This window comes from Melanotaenia boesemani, chromosome 8 (genome assembly GCF_017639745.1).
Source record: "Melanotaenia boesemani isolate fMelBoe1 chromosome 8, fMelBoe1.pri, whole genome shotgun sequence".
NCBI classification, from domain to species: domain Eukaryota; kingdom Metazoa; phylum Chordata; class Actinopteri; order Atheriniformes; family Melanotaeniidae; genus Melanotaenia; species Melanotaenia boesemani.
This window is the reverse complement of record NC_055689.1, coordinates 35146653-35168655: the sequence shown is the minus strand read 5'-3', so window position 1 is coordinate 35168655 and position 22003 is coordinate 35146653. Positions and strand designations below refer to the sequence as shown.

General features: G+C 42.0%; 2 protein-coding genes across 3 annotated transcripts in view; both read right to left on the bottom strand.

Moving 5' to 3' along the window:
• The window catches only part of LOC121645098 (zinc finger protein 420-like), a 1096702-nt gene that overhangs the window by 54390 nt on the left and 1020309 nt on the right, over nucleotides 1-22003 (bottom strand). The gene's annotated exons all lie outside the window — the stretch shown is intronic.
• LOC121645164 lies at nucleotides 242-20986 on the bottom strand. 2 transcript variants are annotated; one of them, XR_006011359.1, is made up of 4 exons: nucleotides 20869-20986; nucleotides 18317-18448; nucleotides 4273-4406; nucleotides 1884-4028 (listed from the first exon to the last, which is right to left on the bottom strand). XR_006011359.1 is itself a non-coding variant. In XM_041993572.1 (2 exons), exon 2 carries the CDS (start codon nucleotides 2524-2526, stop codon nucleotides 1843-1845), a length of 684 nt encoding a protein of 227 aa, XP_041849506.1. In that variant the 5' UTR covers nucleotides 2527-4028; nucleotides 20869-20979; the 3' UTR covers nucleotides 242-1842. The 2 variants fall into 2 exon arrangements, 1 of the variants encoding a protein (XP_041849506.1); XM_041993572.1 differs by lacking the exons at nucleotides 4273-4406; nucleotides 18317-18448 and having other exon boundaries at nucleotides 242-4028; nucleotides 20869-20979.

Here is a 22003-nt window from a genome sequence, read left to right as displayed (position 1 = left end):
CCTCAGAGCTGCTGCTGCTGCTGCAGCCTCGTGCTTTCAGAGTCTACGTAACCTCAGCCACATTCTGCCTCGCCTGCTGCCTTCCTGTCAGCTCTGAAGCTGCAGGAAACCAACCAACAAACAAACAAACAATGGTTAAAGCGGCGCAGTCACGTGGTTCCTGTCACGGCAGGTCACACGGTGCCAGCACAAAAACAAGAGCAAACTATGAAATTAATATTTTAATTTTATTTTTGCTTCAAGGAGGGAGAGAAAATGTCATATCGGACAAATAAGGACAACATATTGATCCACAGTTAGAGCTTAACACATTTCATCAGAGTGGATATGTGAAAAAAAACTACCTGTTTCACCTCCAAACACCCGAAGGCCCCAAAGTCTCCGTTTAATCTCGACTGTTTGAGGTTTTTTTAGCTTTAACATACAGAATCAGCTGCTTTCTGCTGGATTACATGTATTTAACCTGGCTTCCGTATTTTAAACCAGTTTTATATCATAACAGTTTCATTTAGTTAATTTTGTTTTCATACATACTTCTCCACTAAATAAAGTTTTAATTGATGTCAGGAACAGGAAGCGTGGAGCAGCTCGGATCCTTGCAGAAGCTGGTTATTTGTGTCCGTGCAACTTCACGCCTGGAGGCAACTTGGTCAAATAAAATCATGAGAACTTTTACAAGACTTCTGGAGGCATAACACACACACACACACACACACACACACACACACTGAAGTACTGCAGATCAATGGCCGACACAGAGCTACAGACACGTCTTACTGCTACGGTCTTCTGTCACGACTCTTCAGTATGGCTGCAGCTTAATGTTCACCTGTACGAGGAAAGCAGCTAAACTCCTGCTGGCTTCTCGTCAGTGACGCATGCGGCTTTATTCAGTTTGATAATAATAGAATAGATTTGTGTTTTTAAAGGGTTCCAAAGCACTTTACACTAGAGACAAGGAGGGTGAAGCCCAAGGACACAACAACAGCTCAACTGGGGGAGTGGGATTCAAACCACCAACCTCACAGTCATTGGACAACCTGCTCTACCACCTGAACCACTTCCCCAAATTATTCATATAATAGAAAAGGAATAATAAACCTTTATTAGTCCCTCAGGGGGGAACTGCTTTGTTACAGTACAGGTGCAGTAAGCAGAAGCACACAGATAATATAAAACAAGGACACACACACACACACACACGCGCGCACACACACACACGCAATAAGTGATAATATGTGCAGTATCTGGTCTGACAGGGTGAGTATGTACAGGATATAAACATTGATATAAACATGTAAAGACCTTCCACAGTGAGGATGGATCAGTCCGTCGGTTTCTAACATCATCATCTCAGACCGCTTGACACACAAAACCAGTTCCAGTTACAACAAATCCACAATGATCCTGTTTGTAAAACCTCTCATACGGGCTGACTCATAAAATATAGCCTGGCTACGGAAACCTAGCGGATGGCATCGAATCTCCATCCTGTACGGGACCACAGAGGGATCCTCCGTCCTGTACGGGGCCACAGTGGGATCCTCTGTCTTGTACGGGACCACAGTGGGATCCTCCGTCCTGAGCTACACGGGGCCACAGTCCTGTACGGGGCCACAGTGGGATCCTCCGTCCTGTACGGGGCCACAGTGGGATCCTCCGTCCTGTACGAGGCCACAGTGGGATCCTCCGTCCTGTACGGGGCCACAGTGGGATCCTCCGTCCTGAGCTACACGGGGCCACAGTGGGATCCTCCGTCCTGTACGGGACCACAGTCCTGTACGGGGCCACAGTGGGATCCTCTGTCTTGTACGGGACCACAGTGGGATCCTCCGTCCTGAGCTACACGGGGCCACAGTCCTGTACGGGGCCACAGTGGGATCCTCCGTCCTGTACGGGGCCACAGTGGGATCCTCCGTCCTGTACGAGGCCACAGTGGGATCCTCCGTCCTGTACGGGGCCACAGTGGGATCCTCTGTCCTGTACGGGGCCACAGTGGGATCCTCTGTCTTGTACGGGACCACAGTGGGATCCTCCGTCCTGAGCTACACGGGGCCACAGTCCTGTACGGGGCCACAGTGGGATCCTCCGTCCTGTACGAGGCCACAGTGGGATCCTCCGTCCTGTACGGGGCCACAGTGGGATCCTCTGTCTTGTACGGGACCACAGTGGGATCCTCCGTCCTGAGCTACACGGGGCCACAGTCCTGTACGGGGCCACAGTGGGATCCTCCGTCCTGTACGGGGCCACAGTGGGATCCTCCGTCCTGTACGAGGCCACAGTGGGATCCTCCGTCCTGTACGGGGCCACAGTCCTGTACAGGGCCACAGTGGGATCCTCCGTCCTGTACGGGGCCACAGTGGGATCCTCCGTCCTGTACGGGGCCACAGTGGGATCCTCCGTCCTGTACGGGGCCACAGTAGGATCCTCCGTCCTGTACGGGACCACAGTCCTGTACGGGGCCACAGTGGGATCCTCTGTCTTGGACACAGCTGGTGAAGTGAACCTTCTTTGTTGTTCTGTCATTATTTATTTATTTATTTACTGTGTCAAATGTTTTTATGACACAACTATAATGTGTATTTTATAACATGTCAATGAATGTCTTTTTTTAATCTGCATTCAGATAATTGATCTACATGAATAAACATCTGACAAAGAAAATGAATTATTTTACAGCTTTTTTTCTGATCACATCGTTTCTTGTTTTAATCTGAATTTATGATGAAAATGAATTGAGAGGAAAGAACATGTGCACGGACGCTGTAGTCAGTGCAAAAGGCCATGAATCAACCACACAACTGTCCCAGCTGTTTCCGTACGAATGACTGAGCAGCTGTTTGTGAGTCCACCTGCTGGTGAAGCCACACCTAAACCAACATCCTGGATATTCCTCTCCGTAACCGTGACACTGAAGCAACCTGCTCCACTTTTTCTTCAGCTTATATTTAGGTGTCTGGTGTGTTTTCTCGCACTGATTCTGAGGCCACACCTGATGATAAGTCTCCACCTTCAGCACCGCCTGACCTCAATCTCCCCGCCCTCCCACGCAAACACATCCTGTCCCAGCAGGCTTTGAGGCAGAAACCACCTCCGCCTTCGCCTGTGACGTAGGCGTCTCTCTGCAGCTCGATCACATCCGGCGACCACATCCTGTGGAAACAGTGAGGCAGAAGATTTTCCAGTAGAAGTGACAACCAATCAGATCACAGAAGCAAAAACCCACACAAAATGACAAATAACCATTCACACATTTAAAAGTATGTCAGGGTAGAATACGATAAACCAGACGGATGTTCACAAACACGGTGATTGTGTTTTAGAGCCTTTTCACTGAAAACAAGACTTGTGCTTGATGACTGACAACTAACCTCACTGCTATCAGTTATGGCTTTACAATTGTTATTATATTGTTTTAGCACTGAAACAATGAAGATGGATCATAAACTGACTTCCAGGCATCTAAAACCTTCTTAAATACTATGATTTTATCACGTTTCTCCTTCTGCATTTCATGCTTGTCTCAAGAAAAACAACTTAAAAGTAAACTATATACTTTAGATCCAAATAGTTTACTTTAAAGTTGTTTGTTGGAGAAACATGATAAAAAATCAGTGTTTAAAAAGGTTTTTGATGCCTCTAGGAAGTCAGTTTATGATCCATCTGAAATTCACAAGCTCCATCTGTGTTCATGTATGAATGTATGCATTCATGGACTTAACGAATCTTTACCGTAATTCAAATTAAAAAGAATTGTGTGTCAGATGGACAGAAATGCTTTTTCATTTTTTTACTCATAAATAAAATGAATAGATTATCCACATGTGTAGATACATGCTTGTCGGTGGAAGTCTGCTTCTCAAATGTACACTTTACATGACAGTCTCCTTAGGGTGGTAATCCGTGGCACCTTCTACTCGCCATAAGGGGTTGAAGAAGAAGAGCGACCAAGACGATGAACTCTTGTAGAGCCTGAGGTGACCTGAAGTATTTCACTCTCAGAGACCCCATGAGGACTGAAGCATTTGCTGGAAGAAAGAAACAACATTTTAGATCACATTCATTAACGCCGTTGCTACGTCACACATTCAGTGGCTCCTTTGATATTCCAGTCCGACAAGTAGTCGCATACACAACAGCTCTGTAACTAAATGTGTTCATTCAGTTATGTGTTAAAAATGGAGGCCAGATAGTGTTGGAGTTGTAACAGCCTGAATTACACACAAATAATTAGTAATTACTTTACAAAAAATGATATGATCATACGAGTACCTGATGATGGATAAAAAGGTCTGACAGAGCAGTGAAGTCCAGATGATTGAGTGAAGGGTTTAGGCTCTTGCTAATGTGCACCACAGCAATGAAAAGTCATCCCCAGATTCATTACTGGCAATGCCTCCCAAATCCTTGCAAATGTAGCCCCACTGGCTGCTTAAGCTCAACCAGCAGGTGTATCAGCAGATCCTAGGTTCTATGAGGAGACTTTGTATAAAACGAACCAGTGAAGACCTTAAGATTCCTTATTTTGGAAATGCTGCAGACCTTGTGTGTTCCTCATGGGAAAACAAAAACACACACCAACTACTGAATCCCCTTGCAATAATGTGTTTAAATTTATGTTGCATTCTGGTATGCAAACATTGAACAGTGCACAACTCAGCACCATGTACCACAAAAGAAGAGTCCACGTTTCTTACAGTCAGTTCAGTTAGCAGACCATACCATCACCTATGAGAATGAAAACTGTCCATCCTGGATCCACAGAAAGATGACTGCCGACAGATGAGTTATGAAGACGAGGAGTTGAAGTGATGATCCTGTGGCATGATGTGGATGATGGTAATGAAGATGTCGACCAGGAGGCAGAAGGTGGTGGCGACTCGGAGGGTCTGGAATCTTAACCATGAACAAGAACCAGCCTGCACAAAATGTGCAGAAGAACTACTTATTGTCCATTTCTACCACTTACATTCTTTTTTTTAACAACATAACGAAAAATACGATTGATTTACATGGATACAACCACATATCTCCGGCTTAGCTATACGGATAACAGACATTTTTTCTACAACATATGGCACATAACAATTAAATGGGTATGGCACATAACAATTAAATGGGTTCAAAATAAGCAATAATACCTACATTAACATAGCTTGACATAACAGTTCAACATACACAATAAATATTAACTAACCCAGTTTCCTAAATAATCCTATTCCGACTGGTTTATTCTTCATTTCAGGTATAAACTCACTTTAACTATGAATAATAATTGTAAATAGTCAACTCACCGGAATATCAAAGCTACTGCTGCAGGAGGCAATGCTCGGCTGCTGCCTTTAAGCTGTTAGCTAGCTGCTGCACGAGGCAACACTCCGTGGCTGCCCTGTAGCTTCTTAGCTTGGCGCTAATCTGGACCAACAAACACTTTTCTGTGGTTCAGCAGATCAGTGACTTCATCTATGAGTCATGGATCAATTTTTCTAAGGTTGACAACTCCTTTCCGCTTCTCTGGACAGGTATGAGCTGCGACTCTTTGCTTCTGCTGTGTAACGTGGTGACTGCGTTCTCTTCCTACTCGAGCTTTTTTTTTAAAAAAACGTCTGCTTCAACACGTCATCACGCACGCATCCACTGACACAGCTTAACAGCTTCACCACAAGGGGGAGCTGTTGGTGCATAAAAACAAGGATGAATGAAATAATGCAACCTGATAATTGGGTTTAAGTGGCAGTTTGAACCACCAGGTTACATTCTCCCCCTCTAAACCGCGTGCGTCCCTGCATGCGTGCATCCATCAGAAAGAACTGAAGTTTGGGGAAACATAGCCTGCAACCCTTCTAAAAATGTACCTATAGCCAGGATGAGTGGTTTACCAAGCTCGTCATAGGTAAACTTCTGAGGTAGACGCCTCTCTCTCGAAGAACGCCTTGGTTCGCTAGCTGCACTCGTTGGTAACTGCTCTGGCTCAATGCTGTTTATTACTTCTGAATCAGATGACTCAGTATGCGTCCTTGTCTGCTCGTCAGATTGCGTGAAAGAGTCTGTGTCAGGAATATCTATAATAACATAATCAATGGCTGTCTCAGGGTAGCACTGAAAGTCACCTGGCCTTTCAGCTACTGAGACGGAGGGACTGGAAGGAGACTGTGGCTGAACCTCAATGACCCCTGGAACCTCAGGAACAAATTCACTGGCTTCAGGGTCAAGAACAACAACAGGCTGTTCTGTCTGCTCATCTCTTACAGAGTACAAGACTGGCTGACCTGCTGTTACCTCCACTGTTCTGGTGAAATAGAAATCTTCCTCCTCATCATCTGTGATCTCTTCATGATCACTTTGGCCCGGTCCCTGAATTTGGACTGTGCTGCTCCTCAGACCCTTTCGCTTTGTTGTAATGGGGGTAGTCCCTCCTTCTGAAACTACATCAATGGGCAAAAACCCACATGGAAGGAGAAGATCTCTATGGAGTGTACGAGAGGGACCTTTGCCACTTTCTGGCTTGACCACATAGACAGGTCCATCATTTATTCTTTTCACAACAACATGAATAGGTCTCTCCCATCTATCTGCCAACTTATGTTTCCCACGAATGTTGACATTGCGTACTAGTACCCTATCTCCTGCAACCAGCTCAGCTGCCCTTACCTTAGCATCAAACCTAGCCTTGTTTTGATTTCCTCGCTTTCGAGCTCGTTCTGCAGCTAGCCCATAACTTTCCTGGAGACGTTGTTTTAGCTTCTGGACATATTCGGAATGACTCTTATGGGAACTCAAGGTGGGACTGGTTCCCAAAATAAGGTCGACTGGCAAAGATGGCTGTCTTCCGAACATCAGCTCATAAGGTGAGTAACCAGTGGTGTCATTTCTCGTACAATTGTACGCATGAACCAAGGGTTTGACATGGTCTCTCCAGTGAAGCTTGTCTTTCTCCTCGAGGGTCCCAAGCATGCTCAAAAGCGTACGATTAAATCGTTCAACGGGGTTCCCTTGAGGGTGATAAGGTGTAGTTCGAACCTTATCTGCTCCAATCACAGAGCATAACTCCCTTATGACATGGGATTCAAAATCCCTCCCTTGATCGCTGTGGAGGCGACGGGGAAAACCATAAACAGATATGAAATTTTCCCACAGCGCTTTGGCAATGGTCTTTGCCTTCTGATCCTTTGTGGGTATCGCCACAGCAAGCTTGGTAAAGTGATCGGTAATGACGAGCACATTTCTTGTGTCATGGCAATCAGGTTCTAGTGTCAAGTAGTCCATGCACACAAGTTCTAATGGATAGGTGGTCAGTATGTTTTGCATGGGTGCAGCTTTCTGAGGAGATGCTTTCCTCCTGAAACACCTTTCACATGTTCGACATTTATCCTCAATGGCTTTGGCCATTCTTGGCCAGTAAAACCTGGCCCGAGCAAGACTGAGGGCACGTTCAGCCCCTAAGTGACCGACATCCTCATGTATGCCTTTTAGCGCACGTTCTCTGAACTGCTGTGGAAGAACAAGCTGGAACACTTCACAGCCCTGATCAAGATATTTCCTGTAAAGCACTCCTTCCTTAAGTTCCAGTTTTTTCCACTCTTTCAAAAGCAGCTTAACTTCAGGCAGCTCACAGCTCAGTCGCCTGGAATGTGGCTTGCTCATTTTTCCAAGAAGAGATATAACTCTACCAATCGACTGATCTTCCCTTTGAAGCCTGTACCAATCTTCCTGTTGGATACCAGGTAAAGTATCCTGCCCAGGATGAGAAAAACTTTCAGGTATGGCAGATGCATCTAAAGCCATGGACTCAACTAGAACAGGATGTTCTGATACATCCAGTCCTGGACTTGTGCAATGATGTTGGCAGAGTGCATGAATCGCCTGACTGGAAAACAGTTCAGACTCTTTGCTCAACACTTGGTTTTTAAAACCTTCAATCCTTTCCTTTTCCATCAGGTATTCAACATCGTCTTCAGGTGGATCATGTGGCCGCCTGGACAAGCCATCTGCATCCTTGTTAGAAATACCTGCCCGGTATTTAATGCTGAAGTTGTAAGTCGACAGTGCCGCTAGCCAGCGGTGTCCTGCTGCGTCCAGTTTGGCAGACGTGAGCACATATGTGAGAGGATTGTTATCCGTGAGGACAACAAACTCAGAGCCATAAAGGTAGCTGTTAAACTTCTCACAGATCGCCCACTTCAATGCCAAATATTCCAACTTGTGGGTTGGATAGTTCTTTTCGCTTCTAGATAGCCCTCGACTAGCGTATGCTATCGCTCTGAGCTTTCCACCTTGTTCCTGATAAAGAGCAGCACCAAGACCTTCTCCGCTGGCATCAGTGTGCAACACATAAGGGAGCTTGGGGTCTGCGAATGCAAGGACTGGTGCAGATGTCAACTTCTCAATAAGGGTTTTGAAAGCATTTTCACAGTCAATGGCCCACTCATCACCAAAAGGAACCCGAAAATTTACAGGCCCTTTGGGACAGTGTTTTTTATATCGCTTACCTCTTTTACGGGGATGGGTGCACCCGGACTTGAGAGCGTTCAGGGGCCTGGCTATCAGCGAGTAGCCTTCTACAAAGCGTCTATAATAGCCCGAAAATCCTAAAAACCTCTCAAGTTCTTCTCTGTTTTTAGGACGAGGCCAACTCTTCAAAGCAGAGATCTTGTCAGGATCAGTATGTACACCACTGGCATCCACAACATGGCCTAGATACTTCACTGATGACTTAAAAAAATGGCACTTATCTGGCGACAATTTTAGGCCAAAATCCTTGAGCCGTTGCAACACTCTCATTAACCTGGTCTCGTGCTCTTCAAGTGTCTCAGAAAAGACTATTAAGTCATCCAGGAATACCAGCACCTCATTCAGATGTAAATCTCCCACACACTTCTCCATCAGGCGCTGGAAGGTGCTGGGAGCATTTGTCACACCTTGTGGCATTCTGTTAAATTCCCAGAAGCCAAGAGGACATGTGAAAGCTGTCTTATGCTTGTCCTCTTCTGCCATTTCCACCTGGTAATAACCAGATTTTAAATCCATCACAGAAAACCATCTAGCACCGCTGAGAGCAGAGAATGTCTCTTCAATGTTCAGGAGTGCATAAGCATCCTTTATTGTACGTGCATTAAGCTTTCTGTAGTCAACGCACAGTCTTATTTTCCCATTTTTCTTCCTGACCAAAACTAGCGGCGATGCAAAAGGACTTTCAGATTCCCTTATAATGCCAGAGTCAAGGAGCTCTCTCAGATGCTGCTTTACAGCCTCTCTGTCACTGGGATGAATCGGTCTGGGTCTCTCCTTAAAAGGAGCTTCATCCCGTAGCTTAATGTGATGCTTAACAGCAGTAGTGTGCCCATGGGACATCTCATCTACGGCAAAAACATCTTGGATGGAATTAAGCTTGTCTGTGATCCGAGTTTTCCACTCGTCACTAAGGAGTTCATTGTTAAGATCAAAAGAAAGTTTCTCGCCGAGCGTCTCGCTGTGGTTCTCACCAAGGGACAGCTCTGGCACATTAGCCTTCAGGCACATAACAGAGTCTGCTGGAGACATATCCCCAATGACCCGTTTCGGATGTAAGGTGATGTGGCGCTCCGTCATGTTTTGGATTATCACTGGAATCTTACTTGTAGACCCATAAGAAACATTTAGTAGAGCACATTCAATCATCAGGCCACCAGGAAGCTTTGACGATTCCGAGGGTTCAAGGACAAAGGGGCCTCGGTCCGCTTTGCCTAACCGGACCTTTCCCGAAATCTGAACTTTCTGTTTGGGAGGGATGGTTACAGCATTCCTACCGAAAAGCTTAACAGGGTAAGGCTTTGGTTCACTCCAGCTGCTGTAACGCAGGTGTTGGAGAAGCTGTGCAAACCGATCAGATCTTTCAAGGAATCTGGTTTCACCCTGTTCCACAGCATGATGGTAGAGCCGATGTAGAACATTGGTGCCAACCAACAGCGGTGTTTTACTGTTAAAATGGCAGTCGGGAACAATCAAAGCCAAAACAGTCAACTCTTCTTTTCTACCTGTGACAGCCTCAGGGAAACTCAAATTGGCTTCCACATAGCCAAGATAAGGCACCATTTGTCCTCCAGCGCCTTCGATTTCAAGCAGACAATCAAAAGAGTGCATCGGCAGAGAAGTGAGATGTGCAGCATGAAAAGCTGCAGAAATGGTCGTAACTTGTGACCCAGTATCTAAAATTGACTCACAGGGCACACCTTCAATGGTTATTGTAGCAGAACAGCGTGGTCCAATGAGACCATCTGGAGGACTAAAGTCACTCTCTTTGCCAGAAGTCAGGGACTCATGATACAGGTTATGAACCGACGTTCTGGGACTTACCAATTTCTCATCATCAGCTTCTAGTCGTCCCGCATTAGAAGCTCTCACATGTTTAACGTCTCCTGGGAAGTCTGTTGTTTACTCTGATGTTTCTCACGTCTGGCCCTAAGCTCAGAGTTTTTCTTTCGTACAAGGGCAGGGTTTTCTGGATTATCACATTTAGCTGCAATATGGCCATCTTGGCCACATTTAAAGCAGAACCATGGCTTTAAAGCGGAGGAAGCTTTAGGAACCCTTTGCGAACTTCCTGCATAAGTGACTAGACACTCCCCTTGCACGCTGCTCTCATTTCCAGCTGGTCTATTGGGACTACCAGTTCCCTGCCTATCACGAATATCTTTTTGTGTCAAAGATGCCAGCTGTTTCTTTAGTTCAGCCACCTCTCTCTCCAGCCTTCCTGTGCTGTCCTGTTTATGTGATGATGCCACCTCAGAGTTGCTATAATCATAAACTGAGTGAGCATTAGAAACAGCCTTGGTACTCCCCAAGTGTTTTCTCATCCTATCAAGTTTAGCAGTGCGCCTATCTTCTTCTGTCCTAAGCAAAAGTAGTAACTCTGGGAATGATGGTGGTTTAGTCTTTTGGTGCTCAAGCTGGAGACCTACGATCAAATCCTGGTCCCAGCATCCCCTACAAAACTGGCGGAGCAAGTGTTTGTCCGAATCTTTGGGTGAAACTCCCCCTCTAGATATGGCTTTTGTAAGCAAAACTTGAAGCCTGTTGAGATAAGCAGAGGGTTTCTCTCCTGCATTCTGATTTGAGCTTAAGAAGGTTGCAAAGAGCTCTTCCCCATCTTCGACTACTCCAAATGCAGCTTCGAGCTGAACGAGATACGACTCAAGTGAAGACTGAGTGCCAAGAGATCTTACAACATCTGCTGCGGGGCTAAGCAGACTCTTCAATATTCTCCTGACCTTTTGGTTCTCTGAAAGTGTGGGGTCACAGTGAAGGAGCTCAACTTGCGTGCGCCATGCATCATAATCCACCTCCCCATTAGGTTTCGGATGCCTGCCAGAAAATATGCGAACCCTACTCTGACTGTAACTGGATGGAGATTGTTCGCTACGCATTATATGTTCAACAACCACCTTTTGGATCTGTGGGGGGTTAAAAACAGACTCATCGATGCGTGGCGAATGGTTGAGTGACCCTGCAGGGCCTAATGCAGCACCTTCAGCCTCATGCTGAATGTTACCGGTTATGCTTGCTGACGCCTGGTTCGAAGCAGACAGCTGAGGAGGTAAGTGAACCTCACTTGGCTGGGGAGCACTTGTGCCACTATGAAAAGTTTGGAGCTCAGTTTGAAGTGCAGTGTAAAAGCTCGCTTTACTAGCCCCATGTAAAGCTTGCAGTTCTTCTAGATACCTCTGAGCTAATTCCTTGCCCAACTCATCATGACACATATTACGGATAGTTTCCACATGCCAAAGTACATTCGGGTTTTGAGGGCTTGGTAAATCACCTAAAGCTGCAGGATCTAATCTTGGAATGGCTCTATCAGATGCATATTCTATCAGAACTCTCCCAGAGGGTAATTCTGGCTCATCTGGAATTCTGACCACTTTTGCTATCTCTCCATTGACTCCAAAAAAGTCAGATACTTCTTTCTCTGTGTATGTAACTGCAACTCCTGTTACAAAAAGGCTATTCTGTCCTTTCAAGTTGTATTTGTTACAAAGATCCATTATCACATGTCTAGACAACTCTTAAGAAAAGACAAAAAATGAACGAAACAAAATTGGGTATTCAGTGTTGGTGTGGATCTACAAAATTCTGGACAAACTAGTTCCATAAACACAAAATGTCTCCTGGCTGGCTCGCCACTTTGTAGCCCCACTGGCTGCTTAAGCTCAACCAGCAGGTGTATCAGCAGATCCTAGGTTCTATGAGGAGACTTTGTATAAAACGAACCAGTGAAGACCTTAAGATTCCTTATTTTGGAAATGCTGCAGACCTTGTGTGTTCCTCATGGGAAAACAAAAACACACACCAACTACTGAATCCCCTTGCAATAATGTGTTTAAATTTATGTTGCATTCTGGTATGCAAACATTGAACAGTGCACAACTCAGCACCATGTACCACAAAAGAAGAGTCCACGTTTCTTACAGTCAGTTCAGTTAGCAGACCATACCATCACCTATGAGAATGAAAACTGTCCATCCTGGATCCACAGAAAGATGACTGCCGACAGATGAGTTATGAAGACGAGGAGTTGAAGTGATGATCCTGTGGCATGATGTGGATGATGGTAATGAAGATGTCGACCAGGAGGCAGAAGGTGGTGGCGACTCGGAGGGTCTGGAATCTTAACCATGAACAAGAACCAGCCTGCACAAAATGTGCAGAAGAACTACTTATTGTCCATTTCTACCACTTACATTCTTTTTTTTAACAACATAACGAAAAATACGATTGATTTACATGGATACAACCACATATCTCCGGCTTAGCTATACGGATAACAGACATTTTTTCTACAACATATGGCACATAACAATTAAATGGGTATGGCACATAACAATTAAATGGGTTCAAAATAAGCAATAATACCTACATTAACATAGCTTGACATAACAGTTCAACATACACAATAAATATTAACTAACCCAGTTTCCTAAATAATCCTATTCCGACTGGTTTATTCTTCATTTCAGGTATAAACTCACTTTAACTATGAATAATAATTGTAAATAGTCAACTCACCGGAATATCAAAGCTACTGCTGCAGGAGGCAATGCTCGGCTGCTGCCTTTAAGCTGTTAGCTAGCTGCTGCATGAGGCAACACTCCGTGGCTGCCCTGTAGCTTCTTAGCTTGGCGCTAATCTGGACCAACAAACACTTTTCTGTGGTTCAGCAGATCAGTGACTTCATCTATGAGTCATGGATCAATTTTTCTAAGGTTGACAACTCCTTTCCGCTTCTCTGGACAGGTATGAGCTGCGACTCTTTGCTTCTGCTGTGTAACGTGGTGACTGCGTTCTCTTCCTACTCGAGCTTTTTTTTTAAAAAAACGTCCGCTGCAACACGTCATCACGCACGCATCCACTGACACAGCTTAACAGCTTCACCACAAGGGGGAGCTGTTGGTGCATAAAAACAAGGATGAATGAAATAATGCAACCTGATAATTGGGTTTAAGTGGCAGTTTGAACCACCAGGTTACACAAACATAACACATGTAAATACATTAAGAATGTTTTCACTGCAAACAAAGTCAGCAAGCTATAGACATACTTCATAGTTATAAAAGGAGCATACAGGGTGCCTTTTCATATGATAGGTTTTACAAAGAACATTGATAACCCGGCTAATGCTGTGTGTTACAAGCTAGCTGCACAGCTCTTTAACAACCTATATGTGTAAAGTTGCTTCTTCTGTCTGAATCAGTAGGTTTACTAAGTTGTTAATAATCAAATAATAGATGAGTCTTACAGTCCACAGTTGATGTTTGTTTAGAGCTGAATCTCTGACGGATCAGTGGCTGTGTCTCTAAGCACCGGCTGAAAACAGCAACCAATAAAAGCTGGTATGTTGAGCTAAATCTTTTTCAAAGTCAATCACATAATTACCTCTGCTTGTTGTTGCATAAGGGTCTCCACCTTTATGTAAAGGGAGGACATGCGCTGCTTTCCAACATTTAGGAATGGAGTTGTAAATAAGACTCAGATTGAAAATATGAGTAATGGGCTCTGCAATAATATCAGCTGACACCTTTAACAGGAAGGGATCCAGATTATCTGGACCCGCAGACTTTTTGTTATCAATGTCTTTCAGAGCTTTATGTACTTCTGACACTGAAATAGTTTTGAAATGAAAGAGTTCCATGTTAACATTTTCATTTTCCATTTTGAAACGACAGGACATGGGACAGATGGATTTACGGTTCGGTCAAATATTAATCCAGCCTGAATGAAGCGCTTATTCAACTGAATGACCACGGTCGCTTTATCGACTACTGCATCTGAGCCCACAATAATCTGTTCTGGGAGGTTTGAGGTCACATGAGCACCAGACAAAGATTTAACTGACTTCCAAAACTTTAAAGGGTTATTTGGGTTGTCTGTAAGTGATTTTAAATAAAACTCAGATTTGGACTTCCTAATCATTAAAGTACACTTGTTTCTTATAGTTCTGAATGCAGTCCAGTTAGCTGCAGCGTTGGAAAATCTAGCTTGTGCCCACAACTTATTTCTCAAACAAATTAGACACCCTGCTAAGATCACTGTGATCATGCAGAAAAACCTGTTGTTCAAAACATTTAAAGTGTCTTTTTAAGATGGCGTGAGGTTTTACCTTCTTGGGGATTCTTGTATTTGTTACACAAGCAACTACACAATGATCACTGACATCATTACAAAATGAGGTGTATTTATGAGCTGTGTTTGTTATGATTAGATCAAGCAGCGTAGATTTTATTTGTGCTTTGGGGTTAATTCTTGTTGGTTCATTTATAAGTTGCTCCAAATTTAGGCCATGACACAATTCTTTTAGACAATATGAATTTCCTGAAAACCAGGCCCCCATTTTAGATCACCCATAAGAATAAATTCAGTGTTATTTATTTCATGTAATATATTGGACATAGATTGAAAAGCATCTTTTGATGGTGGTCTATAGCATCCATAGTTACTGACAGAGTTATAAAGCTTATAAACTTAGATTTAACATAAATAGCAACCCCACCTCCTTTATCTATAAATCTATAAACTATAAAGATCTATAAACTTTGTAACCTTCAATATATATTAATTCATCAGGTACATATTTTTTGAGCCAAGTTTCAGAGATAATAATGACATCACTATTGGTTGTATTTGCCCAGATCTTGAGCATATCCATTTTAGGAACAAGGCTTCTAACATTTAAATGTATAAAACCAAGTCCATGTCTGCTTTTCAAATCAAAAGGAGTGGATAAGGATTACAAAGGGGTGGCAGGACCAGGGTTGGGCTGAACATTACCAGACAACAACAATAAGAGCATAATCATACTTGAATAATATTTATCATTACCTCTGACCTTTAAAAATTGAACAAAAGAATAATCTGAGAGAATAAAATAGTCATTTAACAACAGTAGGTTCTGAAGATACAGAACCATATTAACTTGTACTTGTGCACCGTAAATGTTTTGTTGGTGACACAAACTGATACACTGATGGCATAACTCATAATGGCTAGTTGAGGCTGAGAACTGACAAATGTTCAACTGTATTGTTATATTATTGCTTATTTTGTGCCTATTTAGTTAATCTAATACAGGGCTGGAGTTTATCAATATGAAGAATATTAAAAAATGCATGATGGTAAGTTACCAAATTAATTTGAAGATTAAGGTGGTGGATTACCAGCAGCAAAGCTCCCAAAACAGAGCATCCAGTGTGTGGCTAGCAGCTAAGCCCACCAGCAGCAGGCTAACAGGTAGGCCTCCCAGTAGCAGGCTAGCAGAGCATCCAGAGGTTGGCTAGAAGGCGGGGCTCCCAGTAGCAGGTTAGCAGAGCATAAAGTGGGTAGTTAGCAGATAAGGCTATCAATAGCAGTCTAGCAAGCAAGGCACCCAGATACTGGCTAACGACAGTGATACCATACGGGGCTAGCAGCCAGGGCTACCAGTGGTGGCTAGTAAGCAAGGCTATCCATATCAGGTCAGCAAACAATAGAAGAGGCTAACAGGCAGCGCTAACAAATGAGTGCAGGCAATCTTTAGCTGCCTAACCAGCAATTGGAGGTTGCATACCTTTTTCAGAGTGGTTGGTCCACCAATACATTTAAAATTGTGCAAAGTTCAGTATATATGATGCAAAGTAGCACAACTTTTCTCCAGGATTCCAGCAGGTGGAATTCGGTGATGAGAAATTGTCGAAATGCAGCTGAAGTTTCCAAATTCGGTGGTGAGAAATTGTTGTCCAAATGCAGTCAAGGTTTCCAAATTCGGTGACGAGAAATTGTCCAAATGCAGTTGAAGTTTCCAAATTCGGTGACGAGAAATTGTCCAAATGCAGTCAAGGTTTCCAAATTCGGTGACGAGAAATTTCACTTCAAAGCATGTACGTATTTCCGCATTTGGCATTTCAGAGCTCCGTGTTTGGATAAGTTCTTATCACCGAATTTGGAAACTTCAATTGCGTTTGGACAATTTCTCGTTACCGAATCTGGAAATTTCGACTGCATTTCGACAATTTCTCGCCACCGAATTTGGAAACTTCAACTGCGTTTGGACAATTTCTCGTCACCGAATTTCGAAACTTCAGCAGCATTTGGACAATTTCTCATCACCGAATTTCGAAACTTCAACTGCATTTGGACAATTTCTCGTCACCGAATTTGGAAACCTTGACTGCATTTGGACAACAATTTCTCACCACCGAATTTGGAAACTTCAGCTGCATTTGGACAATTTCTCGTCACCGAATTTGGAAACCTTGACTGCATTTCGACAATTTCTCATCACCGAATTTGGAAACTTCAACTGCATTTGGACAATTTCTCGTCACCGAATTTGGAAACTTCAACTGCATTTGGACAATTTCTCGTCACCGAATTTGGAAACCTTGACTGCATTTGGACAACAATTTCTCATCACCGAATTTGGAAACTTCAACTGCGTTTGGACAATTTCTCGTCACCGAATTTGGAAACTTCAGCTGCATTTCGACAATTTCTCATCACCGAATTTGGAAACTTCAACTGCGTTTGGACAATTTCTCGTCACCGAATTTGGAATCTTTAATTTGTCATCTTTCAATTTACATTTTAGATTTTTTGTTTACAGTTTACAATACTGGAGGGAAACATTAGGTCAAGGTCTGACAACTGGCTAATGCAGATTGTCAGCTTTTATTTTCATCCTCTTTTAAAACATGCCACCAACTTTGCAGCCTTTCAGACTTCTCATTTGATCAGGTATCACTACATTTAACACCGTGAAAATAAAGACTTTCAAAATGTACACATGTATGTATGCATGTCTGAATGTATGTATGTCCTGTGCATATGTATGTACCTATGCATGTATGTATGTCCTTTTTTGTGTTTAATGCTAGAATGGATGTGTGTATGTATGTGTGTACATATTTTCATGTATATTTGTATGAATAAATATATGTGTCGATTGATGTTTTATCTCATTCTTCATGGATGGATCTGTGCATGTGTGAATGCATGTATGAATGTACGTGTTCTTGGGTTTAAGTATTTTCTCATCTGAAACATGCTTAGCATTAGGATGGTATATATTCAGCAGAATCTTTTTCAGTCAGTCCCATATTTATGTCTGCTTGGTGGCGTTGGTCAGCGCTGAAGATAAGCCGCAATTGCATCCAACCCCAAAGAAAGAAGGTTTGTTTTTAAGGCCCTTGAGGGATTTTTTGACACAATGAAACGAAAATTTAATTGTAGTGACATATTGATTTTTGATGGCTTATTTTCTACAATTTGCTGTTAATTGACAGCTCATCTGGGATACAACTTGAAGATTTAAAAGATGTCACACACAAAACTTTCCACTGAGGAGTTGAACCAGGAACCAGGAACTCGTTGGTTACATGGAGAGGGTTTAAGACCATTAGGCCACGCTGGCCGACAGCAGCACACTGGGAAATGAGTGTTTCACATCACCAACAAAGTACTTTTCATTTCCACACCACCCTGTTATTGGTAAACAATATTATCTGAGTCAAACGTCTCTTACAGCTAAGGGTTCATATGTTTGAAAGAAAATATACTTATTTGGTTATTTTAATTAACATGCATACATTCATGTTTGCATGTATGTGTGAATGTACTTCAATTCTTGTTATTAAAATTTTGTGGAAAGACAGTTGTGTGTGACTTTTAAATTGAAATATACATGTCTTTTATGTATGTATATATTTGAGTGTCTACATTTATAGATGTTAAGTGTTTAATAATCTAAAATATGTTTAGCTTTAAGATGGTATATACTGAGCTGAATCTTTATCAAAGTCAGTCACATAATTACCTCTGCTTGTTGCTGTTGCTCAGCGCTGAAGGTGGTCCAGTGGAAATGGATGGTGCCCCAATACCGGGAGTCTTCAGTTCAACTACAGGTCAGTGAGTTGTGATTGAGTGTGTGCTGGGTTCAGAAGGTTCTCTTCAGAGAAAAGCAAAAACCAAGAGATTTCACATCACTTCAAAGCATTTACGTATTTCCGCATTTGGCATTTCCGAGCACCTTGTTTGGACAATTTCTCGTCACCGAATTTGGAAACTTCAACTGCATTTGGACAATTTCTCGTCACCGAATTTGGAAATTTCGACTGCATTTGGACAATTTCTCGTCACCGAATTTGGAAACTTCAACTGCATTTGGACAATTTCTCGTCACCGAATTTGGAAACCTTGACTGCATTTGGACAACAATTTCTCATCACCGAATTTGGAAACTTCAGCTGCGTTTGGACAATTTCTCGTCACCGAATTTGGAAACTTCAGCTGCGTTTGGACAATTTCTCGTCACCGAATTTGGAATCTTTAATTTGTCATCTTTCAATTTATATTTTAGATTTTTTGTTTACAGTTTACAATACTGGAGGGAAACATTAGGTCAAGGTCTGACAACTGGCTAATGCAGATTGTCAGCTTTTATTTTCATCCTCTTTTAAAATATGCCACCAACTTTGCAGCCTTTCAGACTTCTCATTTGATCAGGTATCACTACATTTAACACCGTGAAAATAAAGACTTTCAAAATGTACACATGTATGTATGCATGTCTGAATGTATGTATGTCCTGTACATATGTATGTACCTATGCATGTATGTATGTCCTTTTTTGTGTTTAATGCTAGAATGGATGTGTGTATGTATGTGTGTACATATTTTCATGTATATTTGTATGAATAAATATATGTGTTGATTTTTGTTTTATCTCATTCTTCATGGATGGATCTGTGCATGTGTGAATGCATGTATGAATGTACGTGTTCTTGGGTTTCTCATCTGAAACATGCTTAGCATTAGGATGGTATATATTCAGCAGAATCTTTTCAGTCAGTCCCATATTTATGTCTGCTTGGTGGCGTTGGTCAGCGCTGAAGATATCCAACCATCCAACCCTAAAGAAAGAAGGTCTTACACCTAAGGGTTTATTTATTTTATATTTTAATTAACATGTATACAGGTAAAATAAATAAAAATAAATAATGTTTGTTTGGATTATTTTATTCTTGGCTTTCCCGATCGTTACTATTGTCTTAAATGAGTAATTCTGACAGACGGAAAGAGCCCAGCTCTCACTTCTTCTCTAATTCTGTCTTTTAACTTGTTAAATCATTTTGGGCCTGACATACTCAAGCACTGCAGTGTTAATGTTTCGTTCTGATTTATTATTATAATTCCCTATTTAATAATAGACAATGACAACCTTTTAGTTTAAACCTAAATGCAGAACCAAGTTTCACTTTTGCATGTGATCAAATTCATGAAAAGAACAGAAAAAGAAAACTCAAGGTGAATTTATTTTTACCACTTTGAACAACAGCAAATGCAGCTGTGGACGGGGGGGAAAACAAAACAAAACAGGTATTCACCCTTGAGTTTCTTTTATCTCTGGCATCAGCATCCAAAACTGGCTGTAAATTGGTTCGTATAATTCTCAAAGTTGCTTCATCAACCTGCAGCTTTACATAAAAAACATGGAGTAGAAATATTTCTTCATTATATGATTAAAGTGAAAAGAAAAATTCTGAAGGAGTTTTTTGGAAATTGAATAAATAATCTGTTCCTTTTCTGACTCCAGTTCATGTTGAATGATTAAATATGAGATTTTTTATGTACGAAGGTAAATAATTTATTCTGACCTTCCATAACTTTGTAAACTGTTTTTGTATTGTTGATTACTTTATTAAATTGTGATTTCTATTCCTGATTATTTCTTAATATTTTATTTTTACATTCCTGTTTTTATACAGAAAGTATTTATCTTATAATTTACAGCTTATCATCAGGTTATGATTAAAGTAAAGTATTGATGAAGAGCTGCTAACCTCTTTTTTTTTTTTGCCCATTACGGCTAAATGAAAATAAAGGCTTTTCGTTTTTATTCTGTTCTAAAAACAGCAGGGACTTGATTGGTCCTACAGAATTTCCATCATTCTTTGACTTAATATTATTTTATTTTATGATGATAAATAATTCCAGATGTTGAACTTCTAAAAATGCTCAGCTCTATTCCTCTTTAATAAAGAAAATTTTTTTCTTCTTGTTCCGTTTAGCACAGGAACATAAAATATGTATTTTCTATTCATGCAGCTACTTTGAGTGTGATGAATCCCCAGTGTGATCATAACTTTAACCTATGTCTGACTTCTCTCATGTATGTGTTGGAGCTGACTGAATTTTCCATTAATTCAGAGATTCTTTCTGAGCAATCAAACTTTTAAGATAAACATACTAGAATACACGACCAAAAAGAAGCACAAATCAATATTTAAAATCAGTTATTTTTCAATGTGCATGTAATAAAATGGGATTAAAACAGTGAAGAAATTAATATTAGAATAAAAGACTCACAGTAGAAAACAGGTGGAGTGGAAGTGGGATGTGTGTTACAGTGTGGGTTTCATCTTTTCCATCCACGGTGGTTGCATATCCTGGAAGTGAAGACACATGTTCGGTGATCAGATCAACATGATTCATCATCTTACATCTGATCTGAATAAGTAGAACGCCGCCACCAAAAAGAGAAGAAACATCCTGCAGTTATCACAGCGATCACTGTCACCTGCATAAAAATGTCACACAGATGAGATTTGTGATCTCTGAACTAAACATTTTCACTTGTAAAACTGGGGCAGATGTTATTGATCACAAATATGAAACCGAATGTCTGCGTAAATATAAAACCTTTACTTAGTTGAGTTATCTTGTGACAAAGACGGTTCTGCAAGAAACGTCTGATGTTAAAGAGAAATATTCAAAACACTAAATGACTATCAGGTTATCTCATTCAACTGTAGTTAACACTAATATCTAACCAGCCAATCACATGGCAGCAGTTCAGACTGAGCATCAGAATGAGGAAGAAAAGAGATGTTAGTCTGAATATTTACTGGGATTTTTCACACAACCATCTCCTGGGTTTTCAGAGAATGGTCTGAAGAATAGAAAACATCCAGCAAGCAGCTGTTGTTTGGACCAGAATGTCTGGTTGATGTCAGAGGTCAAAGGAGAATGGACAGACTGGTTGGAGATGATAGAAAGGAAACAGGAAGTCCAATAAGCACTGGTTCCAACCAAAGTTTGCAGAACATCATCTCTGAACACACAACACGTCCAGCCTGGAAGCAGATGGGCTACAGCAGCAGAAGACACACCGGGTTCCTCCTGCCAGCTAAGAACAGGAAAATGAGGCTACAATTCACACACACTCACCAACACTGGACAATAGAAGATGGAGAAACGTTGCTGGTCTGATGAGTCTCCATTTCAGCTCCACATTCAGATGCTCGGCTCAGAATCTGCTGGAAACATCATGGAAACATGGAGCCATCCTGCCTTGGATCAACGCTTCAAGCTGCTGGTGTCATGGTGGGGGGAGATTTTCTTGGTCAACTTTGGGCCCCTTAGTACCAACAAGGCCTGGTTTAACTACCACAGCCTACCTGAGTATTGTTGCTGACCATGTCCATCCTTTTATGACCACAGT